At 44.5% G+C, this 14,701-nt stretch overlaps 1 protein-coding gene across 3 annotated transcripts in view; it reads left to right on the top strand.

The window, feature by feature from the left end:
• Window positions 1-14,701, top strand: part of asmt2 (acetylserotonin O-methyltransferase 2) — a 75,861-nt gene that overhangs the window by 29,419 nt on the left and 31,741 nt on the right. For all 3 annotated transcript variants that reach the window (XM_031787610.1, XM_031787611.1, XM_031787612.1), the window contains exons 4-5: window positions 8,689-8,818; window positions 9,059-9,127. In XM_031787610.1, the coding sequence (XP_031643470.1) occupies window positions 8,689-8,818; window positions 9,059-9,127 (199 nt within the window). The remainder of the gene's footprint in view (window positions 1-8,688; window positions 8,819-9,058; window positions 9,128-14,701) is intronic.

Raw genomic sequence — 14,701 nt, 5'->3', positions numbered from 1 at the left:
CTGCATCATTACACACATGTACACATGGATATTGTATTGTAAATATGTGGTTGTAGAGTAGTGACCTGAGGGCACACACTTAATTTGTTGTGAAATCTGTTGTGAATGTAATGTCATGTTTTTAATTGTTTAGAACTGCCTTAATTTTGAGGAGTAGCTGCTGCCTTGGCAGGAACTAATGGGGATCCATAATAAACCCCAGGAAGAGTAGCTGCTGCCTTGGCAGGAACTAATGGAGGTCCATAATAAACCCCAGGAAGATTAGCGTCTGCCTTGGCATGAACTAATGGGGATCCATAATAAATCCCAGGAAGAGTATCTGCTGCCTTGGCGTGATGTCACGACTTCCACCGAAGTCAGTCCCTCTCCTTGTTCGGGCGGCTTTCGGCGGTAGACGTCGCCGGCTTTCTAGTTGCCGCCGATCCATTTTTCATATTCCATTTGTTCTGTCTTTGTCTTACACACCTGGCTTCACTCAACAAATGACTTGTTTATTATGTAACCCTCTGTTCCCCATGATGTGTTTGTGAGTGATTGTTTGTTGTAATTCGGTCCGTCTTTGTGGGCTCATGATTTACTTTGTATATCTTTTTGAGTAAAGAAATGTGATTACGCATATCTGCTGTCCTGCGCCTGACTCTCTACACCTATGCTACACATAGGACCATTACACATTAACTAATTGAGATCCATAACTAATACATAGCGGAGAAGGTACGGTGGGATTCGAAATGGTCGGTGATCTGGTTGTTAACTTGGCTTTCGAAGAATTTAGAAAGGCAGGGTAGGATAGAAATAGGTCTATAACAGTTTGTGTCTAGAGTGTCTCCCCCTTTGAAGAGGGGGATGACCACGGCGGCTTTCCAATCTTTGGGAATCTCAGACGATACAAAAGAGATGTTGAACAGACTAGTTATAGGGGTTGCAACAATTTCGGCAGATAATTCTAGGAAGAGAGAGTCCAGATTGTCTAGTCCTGCTGATTTGTAGGGGTCCAGATTTTGCAGCTCTTTCAGAATATCAGCTATCTGGATTTGGGTCTTGGTTCTAGACTGTTACGTCAGTGCTGTTGTCTTTGTTCTATAGTGTTTCAGCAGTAATGTCCTGTTCTCTTGGTTCTAGTGTTACATTAGTGCTGTTCTCTTGGTTCTCGTTTTACAACAGTAATGTCCTCTTGGTTCTAGTCTTACAGCAGTAATGTTCTCTTGGTTTTAGCATGTTACAGCAGTAATGTCCTCTTGGTTCTAGTCTTACAGCAGTAATGTTCTCTTGGTTTTAGCATGTTACAGCAGTAATGTCCTCTTGGTTTTAGTCTTACAGCAGTATTTTTCACTTGGTTCTAGAGTATTACAGCAGTAATGTACTGTTCTCTTGGTTCTTGTGTTACAGCAGTACTGTTCTCTTGGTTCTTTACATTTTTTAAATTTTAATTTCACCTTTATTTAACCAGGTAGGCTAGTTGAGAACAAGTTCTCATTTACAACTGCGACCTGGCCAAGATAAAGCATAGCAGTGTGAACAGACAACAACACAGAGTTACACATGGAGTAAACAATAAACAAGTCAATAACACAGTAGAAAAAAAAGAGTCTATATGCATTGTGTGCAAAAGGCATGAGGAGGTAGGCAAATAATTACAATTTTGCAGATTAACACTGGAGTGATAAATGAACAGATGGTCATGTACAGGTAGAGATATTGGTGTACAAAAGAGCAGAAAAGTAAATAAATAAAAACAGTATGGGGATGAGGTAGGTGAAAATGGGTGGGCTATTTACCAATAGACTATGTACAGCTGCAGCGATCGGTTAGCTGCTCAGATAGCTGATGTTTGAAGTTGGTGAGGGAGATAAAAGTCTCCAACTTCAGCGATGTTTGCAATTCGTTCCAGTCACAGGCAGCAGAGAGCTGGAAGGAAAGGCGGCCAAATTAGGTGTTGGCTTTAGGGATGATCAGTGAGATACACCTGCTGGAGCGCGTGCTACGGATGGGTGTTGCCATCGTGACCAGTGAGCTGAGATAAGGCAGAGCTTTACCTAGCATGGACTTGTAGATGACCTGGAGCCAGTGGGTCTGGCGACGAATATGTAGCGAGGGCCAGCCGACTAGAGCATACAAGTCGCAGTGGTGGGTGGTACAAGGTGCTTTAGTAACAAAACGGATGGCACTGTGATAGACTGCATCCAGTTTGCTGAGTAGAGTGTTGGAAGCCATTTTGTAGATGACATCGCCGAAGTCGAGGATCGGTAGGATAGTCAGTTTTACTAGGGTAAGCTTGGCGGCGTGAGTGAAGGAGGCTTTGTTGCGGAATAGAAAGCCGACTCTTGATTTGATTTTCGATTGGAGATGTTTGATATGAGTCTGGAAGGAGAGTTTGCAGTCTAGCCAGACACCTAGGTACTTATAGACGTCCACATATTCTAGGTCAGAACCATCCAGGGTGGTGATGCTAGTCGGGCATGCGGGTGCAGGCAGCGACCGGTTGAAAAGCATGCATTTGGTTTTACTAGCGTTTAAGAGCAGTTGGAGGCCACGGAAGGAGTGTTGTATGGCATTGAAGCTTGTTTGGAGGTTAGATAGCACAGTGTCCAAAGACGGGCCGAAAGTATATAGAATGGTGTCGTCTGCGTAGAGGTGGATCAGGGAATCGCCCGCAGCAAGAGCAACATCATTGATATACACAGAGAAAAGAGTCGACCCGAGAATTGAACCCTGTGGCACCCCCATAGAGACTGCCAGAGGACCGGACAGCATGCCCTCCGATTTGACACACTGAACTCTGTCTGCAAAGTAATTGGTGAACCAGGCAAGGCAGTCATCTGAAAAACCGAGGCTACTGAGTCTGCCGATAAGAATATGGTGATTGACAGAGTCGAAAGCCTTGGCAAGGTCGATGAAGACGGCTGCACAGTACTGTCTTTTATCGATGGCGGTTATGATATCGTTTAGTACCTTGAGTGTGGCTGAGGTGCACCCATGACCGGCTCGGAAACCAGATTGCACAGCGGAGAAGGTACGGTGGGATTCGAGATGGTCAGTGACCTGTTTGTTGACTTGGCTTTCGAAGACCTTAGATAGGCAGGGCAGGATGGATATAGGTCTGTAACAGTTTGGGTCCAGGGTGTCTCCCCCTTTGAAGAGGGGGATGACTGCGGCAGCTTTCCAATCCTTGGGGATCTCAGACGATATGAAAGAGAGGTTGAACAGGCTGGTAATAGGGGTTGCGACAATGGTGGCAGAAAGTTTCAGAAATAGAGGGTCCAGATTGTCAAGCCCAGCTGATTTGTACGGGTCCAGGTTTTGCAGCTCTTTCAGAACATCTGCTATCTGGATTTGGGTAAAGGAGAACCTGGAGAGGCTTGGGCGAGGAGCTGCGGGGGGGGCGGTGCTGTTGGCCGAGGTTGAAGTAGCCAGGCGGAAGGCATGGCCAGCCGTTGAGAAATGCTTATTGAAGTTTTCGATAATCATGGATTTATCAGTGGTGACCGTGTTACCTAGCCTCAGTGCAGTGGGCAGCTGGGAGGAGGTGCTCTTGTTCTCCATGGACTTCACAGTGTCCCAGAACTTTTTGGAGTTGGAGCTACAGGATGCAAACTTCTGCCTGAAGAAGCTGGCCTTAGCTTTCCTGACTGACTGCGTGTATTGGTTCCGGACTTCCCTGAACAGTTGCATATCACAGGGACTATTCGATGCTATTGCAGTCCGCCACAGGATGTTTTTGTGCTGGTCGAGGGCAGTCAGGTCTGGGGTGAACCAAGGGCTGTGTCTGTTCTTAGTTCTGCATTTTTTGAACGGAGCATGCTTATCTAAAATGGTGAGGAAGTTACTTTTAAAGAATGACCAGGCATCCTCAACTGACGGGATGAGGTCAATGTCCTTCCAGGATACCCGGGCCAGGTCGATTAAAAAGGCCTGCTCACAGAAGTGTTTTAGGGAACGTTTGACAGTGATGAGGGGTGGTCGTTTGACTGCGGCTCCGTAGCGGATACAGGCAATGAGGCAGTGATTGCTGAGATCCTGGTTGAAGACAGCGGAGGTGTATTTGGAGGGCCAGTTGGTCAGGATGACGTCTATGAGGGTGCCCTTGTTTACAGAGTTAGGGTTGTACCTGGTGGGTTCCTTGATGATTTGTGTGAGATTGAGGGCATCTAGCTTAGATTGTAGGACTGGCGGGGTGTTAAGCATATCCCAGTTTAGGTCACCTAACAGAACAAACTCTGAAGCTAGATGGGGGGCGATCAATTCACAAATGGTGTCCAGGGCACAGCTGGGAGCTGAGGGGGGTCGGTAGCAGGCGGCAACCGTGAGAGACTTATTTCTGGAGAGAGTCATTTTCAAAATTAGTAGTTCGAACTGTTTGGGTATGGACCTGGAAAGTATGACATTACTTTGCAGGCTATCTCTGCAGTAAACTGCAACTCCTCCCCCTTTGGCAGTTCTATCTTGACGGAAGATGTTATAGTTGGGTATGGAAATCTCTGAATTTTTGGTGGCCTTCCTGAGCCAGGATTCAGACACAGCAAGGACATCAGGGTTAGCAAAGTGTGCTAAAGCAGTGAGTAAGACAAACTTAGGGAGGAACATAGCTTCCGATGTTGACATGCATGAAACCAAGGCTTTTTCGATCACAGAAGTCAACAAATGAGGGTGCCTGGGGACATGCAGGGCCTGGGTTTACCTCCACATCACCCGCGGAACAGAGAAGGAGTAGTATGAGGGTGCGGCTAAAGGCTATCAAAACTGGTCGCCTAGAGCGTTGGGGACAGAGAATAAGAGGAGCAGGTTTCTGGGCATGGTAGAATATATTCAGGGCATAATGCGCAGACAGGGGTATGGTGGGGTGCGGGTACAGCGGAGGTAAGCCCAGGCACTGGGTGATGATGAGAGAGGTTGTATCTCTGGACATGCTGGTAGTAATGGGTGAGGTCACCGCATGTGTGGGAGGTGGGACAAAGGAGTTATCAGGGGTATGAAGAGTGGAACTAGGGGCTCCATTGTGAACTAAAACAATGATAACTAACCTGAACAACAGTATACAAGGCATATTGACATTTGAGAGAGACATACAGCGAGGCATACAGTAATCACAGGTGTTGAATTGGGAAAGCTAGCTAAAACAGTAGGTGAGACAACAGCTAATCAGCTAGCACAACAACAGCAGGTAAAATGGCGTAGACTAGGCAACGGGGCCAACAGATAAAACAAACAAGCAGAATGGAGTACCGTGATTAATGGACAGTCCAGCGTGCATCAGCTATGTAGCCAAGAGATCAGTGTCCAGGGGGCAGCGGTGGATGGGGCAGGGAAGCTGGACTGGCGAGTGTTATCCAGGTAAAAAAAAACTAACAATGACTAAATAGCTTGTAGCTAGTTAGCTGGTTAGCTTCTGGAGGTTCTTGAGTGTGTTCTAAAAAATTAAAAAAATAATAGCGATTCCGTATCACATTGGGTGAGGCAGGTTTCCGGAAGGTATAAACAAATTAAAAGTCAAAAGAGATAGAAAGTAAATATGGGTCCGGTGAGCGTTTGGGACGCGGCGATTCAGGCGGTTAGCAGGCCTGTGCTAACAAGCTAACAGTTTGTAGGCCCGGGCTAGACAAGGTAGCAGTTAGCGGACTGGAGCTGGACAAGCTAGCAGTTAGCAGGCCGAATTAGCAAGCAGAGAGATAGCGAGGGCTAGAGAGTTAGCCTTTGGGGGACGTCGCGATGGGGTGAGTCTGTTTATTCCTCTTCATGCGGTGACATCGATAGACCGGTCGTGGGCCCGGGTATTGTAGCTCAGGAGTATGCTACGGTGGTAGCGCAGGCCGGGCTAGCTTCAAGCTAAGTGGGTGGAAACGCTAGCCAGGGGTAATCATCCGGGGTTGCGGTTTAGCTAGATAGCTAGTTGTGAAGATCCAGCTGAAAAATCCAGCAGAAAAATTTTCCGTTTGCGGTGGGAATCCGGGGATGAATCCGGGGATGAAAAATAAATAGGTCCGTTATGCTCTGGTTAGAGTCGCGTTGTTCGAACTGGCGAGAGCTTTCCGAACTACAGGTTAGCTGATGACCGGTTAGCTGAAGACCGCTAGCATAGCTGGTGGTTAGCTGGCTAGCTTCAGTTGAGGGGTTCCGAAGTAAATATAAATACTTTAGGAAAAATAGCTACATTGGGTGAGGCGGGTAGCAGGAGAGTATTTGGAAGCTTAGGTTTAGCAAAATGTTTTTAAAGGGATAGCTATGTAAAAAATGAAAAATATGTAAAAACTGAAAAATAAACGAAATATACAGGGACACGACACGACAGGACGACTTACTGCTACGCCATCTTGGAACACCATCTAGTGTTACAGCACTGCTGTTCTTTTGGTTCTACTTTTACAGCAGTTCTGTTCTCTTTGTTCTAGTGTTACAGCAGTACTGATCCATTTGTTCTAGTGTTAAACCACTTTGTTTTAGAATGTTAAAACAGTACTGTTGTCTTGGTTTTATCTTGTTACAGCAGTATTGTACTGTTATTTTGGTTATTGTGTTACAGCAGTTCTGTTCTCTTGGTTCTAGTGTTCCAGAAGTTATGTTCTCTTGGTTCTAGTGCTACAGCAGTATTGTACTGTTATCCTGGTTCTAGTGTTACAACAGCACTTTTCACTTTGTTTTAGAATGTTAAAACAGTACTGTTCTCTTGGTTCTAGTGTTCCAGAAGTTATGTTCTCTTGGTTCTAGTGCTACAGCAGTATTGTACTGTTATCCTGGTTCTAGTGTTACAACAGCACTTTTCACTTTGTTTTAGAATGTTAAAACAGTACTGTTCTCTTGGTTTTAGTGTTCCAGAAGTTATGTTCTCTTGGTTCTAATGCTACAGCAGTATTGTACTGTTATCCTGGTTCTAGTGTTACAACAGTACTTTCCACTTTGTTTTAGAATGTTAAAACAGTACTGTTCTCTTGGTTTTATCTTGTTTCAGCAGTAATGTACTGTTGTTTTGGTTATTGTGTTACAGCAGAACTGTTTTCTTGGTTTTATCTTGTTTCAGCAGTAATGTACTGTAATTTTGGTTATTGTGTTACAGCATAACTGTTTTCTTGGTTTTATCTTGTTTCAGCAGTAATGTACTGTTATCCTGGTTCTAGTGTTACAACAGTACTTTTCACTTTGTTTTAGAATGTTAAAACAGTACTGTTCTCTTGGTTTTATCTTGTTTCAGCAGTAATGTACTGTTGTTTTGGTTATTGTGTTCCAGCAGAACTGTTTTCTTGGTACTAGAGTGTTACAGCAGTACTGTTCTCTTGGTTTAACATTACAGCAGTACTGTACAGTTCTCTTGGTTCTAGTGTTACAGCAGTACAGTTCTCTTGGTTCTAGTGTTACAGCAGTAATGTTCTCTTGGTTCTAGTGTTACAGCAGTACAGTTCTCTCGGTTCTAGTGTTACAGCAGTACAGTTATCTTGGTTCTTGCGTGTTACAGCAGTAATGTTCTCTTGGTTCTAGTGTTACAGCAGTACAGTTCTCTTGGTTTAACATTACAGCAGTAATGTACAGTTCTCTTGGTTCTAGTGTTACAGCAGTACAGTTGTCCTGGTTCTAGACTGTTACAGCAGTACAGTTCTCTTGGTTCTAGTGTTACAGCAGTACAGTTGTCCTGGTTCTAGACTGTTATAGCAGTACAGATGTCCTGGTTCTAGACTGTTACAGCAGTACAGTTGTCCTGGTTCTAGACTGTTATAGCAGTACAGATGTCCTGGTTCTAGACTGTTACAGCAGTACAGTTCTCATGGTTCTAGTTTTACAGCACTACTGTACTCTTTGTACTCTCTGTAGTATTTTCGTCTTTGTTCTAGTGTTACAGCAGTACTGTTCTATTTGTTCTAGATTATTACAGCAGTTCTGTTCTCTTAGTTCTTGCTTGTTTCTGTTCTCTTGTTTCTAGTGTGTTACAGCAGTACTGTTCTCATGGTTCCATCGTGTTACAGTAGTACTTTTCTCTTGGTTCTAAAAAATTACAGTTACTTTACTTTTGGTTATTTTGTGTTCCTGTTCTCTTGGTTCTTTTGGTTCAGTACTTTTGTCTTGGTTCTAGTGTTACAGCAGTACTGTTATTTTAGTTCTAGCATGTTACAGCAGTAACGTTATCTTGGTTCTAGCATGTAACAGCAGTACTGTTCTCTTGGTTCTTGCATGTTACAGTAGTACTGTTCTCTTGATTCTAGCTTGTTACAGCAGTACTGCTATCTTGGTTATAGTTACCACAGTACTGTTCTCTTGGTTCTAGAGTGTTACTACAGTAATGTACTGTTATTTTGGTTATTGTGTTACAGCAGTACAGTTATTTTGGTTCTAGCATGTTACAGCAGTACTGTTCTCTTGGTTCTAGGGTGTTACAGCAGTACTGTTGTCTTGGTTCTAGATTATTACAGCAGTACTGTCCTTTTAGTTCTAGCATATTACAGCAGTAATGTTCTCTTGGTTCTAGAGTGTTACAGCAGTAATGTTTTCTTGGTTCTAGAGTGTTACAGCAGTAGTGTTCTTTTAGTTCTAGCATGTTACAGCAGTAATGTTCTCTTGGTTCTAGAGTGTTACAGCAGTAATGTTCTATTGGTTCTAGAGTGTTACAGCAGTAATGTTCTCTTGGTTCTAGAGTGTTCAAGCAGTAATGTTATCTTAGTTCAGTATGTTATAGCAGTAATGTTTTTACTTTTCTCTTGGTTCTAGCCTGTTACAGCGGTACTGATGTGGCCAACCTCTACCTGGCCAAGGGCAGCGCCAAGTCTCTTCATGACATGATCATCTACCAATCACAGACCATCTACCCTCTGTGGAACAACATGGTGCACGCTGTCAGGTGGCTAAACAACAATACAACACCAGATGCTGAATGAAGATGCACTCCCAACTGAATACTAATGTCATGTTCATCTACCTCACATAAACCATTACATTACAACAGTTTATCTGGGTTATGTTATAAGAGAAGAATTTCATGTTCATCTACCTCACATAAACCGTTACATTGCATCAGTTAAGCAGGGTTATGTTTTCATATGCTTCTCAGCTGACGGTCATTGTGTTTGATGTTTTACAGAGAGGGGAAGAACCAAAATGAAAAAACATTTGGCATCTCACCTGAAGACATCTTCCAAACCATCTACAGGTAGGTGGACTGTATCATCTTTATCAAGGAAGTAGAGGAATTATATAACTTCAAATATATCCTAGTATGGGTTAGGTTGGGTTAGAGTTAGTATGGGTTAGGGTTATCAAATCAAATGACATTTTATTTGTCACATACACATGGTTAGCAGATGTTAATGCGAGTGTAGCGAAATGCTTGTGCTGGAGGCGTGCATGGCCACGCGGGTGAACAGGGAGTACAGGAGAGGGCTGAGAACGCACCCTTGTGGGGCCCCAGTGTTGAGGATCAGCGGGGTGGAGATGTTGTTTTCTACCCTCACCACCTGGGGCGGCCTGTCAGGAAGTCCAGGACCCAGTTACACAGGGCGGGGTCGAGACCCAGGGTCTCATGCTTGATTACGAGTCTGGAGGGTACTATGGTGTTAAATGCTGAGCTGTAGTCGATGAACAGCATTCGTACATAGGTATCTATCTATCCATCTTGTCCAGATGGGTTGGGGCAGTGTGCAGTGTGATTTTATTGCGTCATCTGTGGACCTATTGGAGCGGTAAGCAAATTGGAGTGGGTCTAGTGTGTCAGGTAGGGTGGAGGTGATATGGTCCTTGACTAGTCTCTCAAAGCACTTCATGATGACAGAAGTGAGTGCTACAGGGCAATAGTCATTTAGCTCAGTTACCTTTGCTTCCTTGGGAACAGGAACAATGGTGGCCCTCTTGAAGCATGTGGGAACAGCAGACTGGGATAAGGATTGATTGAATATGTCCATAAACACACCAGCCAGATGGTCATGCTCTGACGATGCGGCTGGGGATGCAGTCTGGGCCGGCAGCTCTGCGAGGATTAACACGTTTAAATGTTTTACTCACGTTGGCTGCAGTGAAGGAGAGCCCGCAGGTTTTGGTAGCGGGCCGTGTCAGTGGCACTGTATTGTCCTCAAAGCGAGCAACGAAGTTGTTCAGTTTGTCTGGGAGCAAGACATAGTGGTCCGCGACGTGGCTGGTTTTCCTTTTGTAGTCCGTGATTGACTGTAGACCCTGTAGATACCTCTCGTGTCTGAGCCGTTGAATTGTGACTCTACTTTGTCTCTATATTGAACCTTAGCTTGTTTGATTGCCTTGCGGAGGGAATAGCTACACTGTTTGTATTCGGTCATGTTTCCGGTCACCTTGCCCTGACTAAAAGCAGTGGTTCACGCTTTCAGTTTTGCGCGAATGCTGCCATCAATCCACAGTTTCTGGTTGTGGAATGTTTTAATAGACGCTGTGGGTACAACATCACCGATGCACTTGCTAATAAACTCGCTCACCGAATCAGCGTATTCATCAATGTTATTGTTCGACGCTATGCGGAACATATCCCAGTCCACGTGTTTGACGCAATCTTGAAGCGTGGAATCCGATTGGTAGGACCATTGTTGAACAGACCATGGTAAGGAATTCTAGGTCAGGTGAACAAAAGGACTTGAATTCTAGGTCAGGTGAACAAAAGGACTTGAATTCTAGGTCAGGTGAACAAAAGGACTTGAGTTCCTGTATGTTGTTATGATCACACCACGTCTCATTAATCATAAGGCATGCACCCCCGCCCTTCTTCTTACCAGAGAGATGTTTGTTTCTGTCGGCGCGATGTGTGAAGAAACCAGGTGGCTGTACCGACTCTGATGACGTATCCCGAGTGAACCATGTTTCCGTGAAACAAAGAATGTTACAATCTCTGATGTCTCTGGAAGGCAGCCCTTGCTAGAATTTCATCTACCTTGTTGTCAAGAGACTGGACATTGGCGAGTAGTATACTCAGGAGCGGTGCACGATGTGCCCGTCTACGGAGACTGACCAGAAGGTTGGGTTAGGATGGGTTAAGGTTAGGATGGGTTAAGGTTAGGATGGGTTAGGGTTAGAATGGGTTAGGGTTAGTATGGGTTAGGGTTTGGATGGGTTAGAGTTAGTATGGGTTAGGGTTTGGATGGGTTGGGATGGGATGGGATGGGTTAGGATGGGTTAGAGTTAGTATGGGTTAGGGTTTGAATGGGTTAGGGTTAGTATGGGTTACAGTTAGTATGGGTTAGGCTTTGGATGGGTTAGGGTTAGGTTGGGTTAGGGTTAGTTTGGGTTGGGATGGTTTAAGGTTAGGATGGGTTAAAGTTAGTATGGGTTAGGATGGGTTAGGGTTTGGATGGGTTAGGGTTAGGTAGGGTTAGGTTGGGTTAGAGTTAGTATGGGTTAGAGTTAGTATGGGTTGGGATGGGTTAAGGTTAGGTTGGGTTAGAGTTAGTATGGGTTAGGGTTAGTATGGGCTGGGATGGGTTAGGGTTAGGTTGGGTTAGAGTTAGTATGGGTTAGTATGGGCTGGGATGGGTTAAGGTTCGGATGGGTTAGAGTTAGTATGGGTTAGGATGGGTTAAGGTTAGGTTGGGTTAGTTAGTATGGGTTAGAGTTAGTATGGGCTGGAATGGGTTACGGTTAGGATGGGTTAGAGTTAGTATGGGTTAGGATGGGTTAAGGTTAGGTTGGGTTAGGTTAGGTTAGTATGGGTTAGAGTTAGGTTGGGTTAGGGTTAGTATGGGTTAGGGTTAGTATGGGTTGGGATGGGTTAGGTTGGGTTAGTTAGTATGGGTTGGAGTTAGGTTGGGTTAGAGTTAGTATGGGTTAGGGTTTGGATGGGTGAGGGTTTGGATGGGTTAGAGTTAGTATGGGTTAGGGTTTGGATGGGTTAGAGTTACTATGGGTTAGAGTTAGTATGGGTTAGAGTTAGGTTGGGTTAGGGTTAGTATGGGTTAGGTTTAGGATGGGAGGCCAAGACATTCATCTCCTTTTTGTGCTTTAAATCAGCTAAAGCTCCATTGAACATTTTGCCTTGGGGGGTTTAGGGTTGGGGTAAGGGTAAGGGTTAACAATTTGTCGTGAGGGGTTTGGGGTTGGGGTAAGGGTAAGGGTTAACAATTTGCCGTGAGGGGTTTGGGGTTGGGCTTAGGGTTAACAATTTGCCTTGAGGGGTTGGGGGTTGGGCTTAGGGTTAACAATTTGCCTTGAGGGGTTTAGGGTTGGGTTTCGGGTTAACAATTTGCCTTGAGGGGTTTAGGGTTGGGTTAACAATTTGCCTTCAGGGGTTTAGGGTTGGGCTTAGGGTTAACAATTTGCCTTGAGGGGTTTAGGGTTGGGTTAACAATTTGCCTTGAGGGATTTGGGGTTGGGGTTAACAATTTGCCTTGAGGGGTTTAGGGTTGGGGTTAACAATTTACCTTGAGGGATTTGGGGTTAGGGTTAACAATTTACCTTGAAGGGTTTAGGGGTTTTATCTGAGGGTTCTGTGCTCTGAAAGTCTCCCTCACTGCCAGTTCATTCTGTGTTACAGATAGAAGGAGATTCAACATTCATTCACTGGACATAAACATTAGCACATAATACAATAGAATATTATGAATTCAGTTTTCCCCCTCAATAAATAATTGAATAGTTTGCATTAATTATAATTACATTTGGAAACATGTATTATATATTGCAACAGGTTCTAGTGAGAATAGTAGCATTGTAAATCAAATCAAATCAAATCAAATTTATTTATATAGCCCTTCGTACATCAGCTGATATCTCAAAGTGCTGTACAGAAACCCAGCCTAAAACCCCAAACAGCAAGCAATGCAGGTGTAGAAGCACGGTGGCTAGGAAAAACTCCCTAGAAAGGCCAATACCTAGGAAGAAACCTAGAGAGGAACCAGGCTATGTGGGGTGGCCAGTCCTCTTCTGGCTGTGCCGGGTGGAGATTATAACAGAACATGGCCAAGATGTTCAATGTTCATAAATGACCAGCATGGTCGAATAATAATAAGGCAGAACAGTTGAAACTAGAGCAGCAGCACAGTCAGGTGGAAGTTGAAACTGGAGCAGCAGCATGGCCAGGTAGACTGGGGACAGCAAGGAGTCATCATGTCAGGTAGTCCTGGGGCATGGTCCTAGGGCTCAGGTCAGTTGAAACTGGAACAGCAGCATGGCCAGGTGGACTGGGGACAGCAAGGAGTCATCATGTCAGGTAGTCCTGGGGCATGGTCCTAGGGCTCAGGTCCTCCGAGAGAGAGAAAGAAAGAGAGAAGGAGAGAATTAGAGAACGCACACTTAGATTCACACAGGACACCGAATAGGACAGGAGAAGTACTCCAGATATAACAAACTGACCCCAGCCCCCCGACACATAAACTACTGCAGCATAAATACTGGAGGCTGAGACAGGAGGGGTCAGGAGACACTGTGGCCCCATCCGAGGACACCCCCGGACAGGGCCAAACAGGAAGGAAAAACCATGCAAGTATAGACAGTATCTATATAGATCTATAGTAGAGGATCATTATGGTTCCAGACAGGGCCTCAGTCAGAGACAGTGTATATATAGATCTATAGGAGAGGATCATTATGGTTCCAGACAGGGCCTCAGTCAGAGACAGTGTATCTATAGATCTATAGGAGAGGATCATTATGGTTCCAGACTGGGCCTCAGTCAGAGACAGTGTATATATGGATCTATAGTAGAGGATCATTATGGTTCCAGACAGGGCCTCAGTCAGAGACAGTATCTATAGATCTATAGTATAGGATCATTATGGTTCCAGACAGGGCCTCAGTCAGAGACAGTATCTATAGATATATAGTAGAGGATCATTATGGTTCCAGACAGGGCCTCAGTCAGAGACAGTGTATATATAGATCTATAGTAGAGGATCATTATGGTTCCAGACAGGGCCTCAGTCAGAGACAGTGTATATATAGATCTATAGTAGAGGATCATTATGGTTCCAGACAGGGCCTCAGTCAGAGACAGTATCTATAGATCTATAGTAGAGGATCATTATGGTTCCAGACAGGGCCTCAGTCAGAGACAGTGTATATATAGATCTATAGTAGAGGATCATTATGGTTCCAGACAGGGCCTCAGTCAGAGACAGTATCTATAGATCTATAGTATAGGATCATTATGGTTCCAGACAGGGCCTCAGTCAGAGACAGTATCTATATAGATCTATAGTAGAGGATCATTATGGTTCCAGACAGGGCCTCAGTCAGAGACAGTATCTATAGATCTATAGTATAGGATCATTATGGTTCCAGACAGGGCCTCAGTCAGAGACAGTATCTATATAGATCTATAGTAGAGGATCATTATGGTTCCAGACAGGGCCTCAGTCAGAGACAGTATCTATAGATCTATAATATAAGATCATTATGGTTCCAGACAGGGCCTCAGTCAGAGACAGTGTATATATAGATCTATAATATAGGATCATTATGGTTCCAGACAGGGCCTCAGTCAGAGACAGTGTATATATAGATCTATAGTAGAGGATCATTATGGTTCCAGACTGAGCCTCAGTCAGAGACAGTGTATATATATATCTACAGTAGAAGATAATTGTGGTTTCAGACATAACACACAATGGAAGCTTTAGCTGTAGTCCAGACCACTGGTCCTCCTGGTAGTTTAACTACAATGTTAGCTGGAGGCCAGAACACTGGTCCTCCTGGTAGTTTAACTAGAATGTTAGCTGGAGGCCAGACCAATGGTCCTCCTGGTAGTTTAACTACAATGTTAGCTGTAGGCCAGAAC

This window comes from Oncorhynchus kisutch, linkage group LG14 (assembly GCF_002021735.2).
Source record: "Oncorhynchus kisutch isolate 150728-3 linkage group LG14, Okis_V2, whole genome shotgun sequence".
Taxonomy (NCBI): Eukaryota; Metazoa; Chordata; class Actinopteri; order Salmoniformes; family Salmonidae; genus Oncorhynchus; species Oncorhynchus kisutch.
The sequence above is the reverse complement of the archived record's forward strand: the minus strand, read 5'-3'. Positions and strand labels throughout refer to the sequence as shown.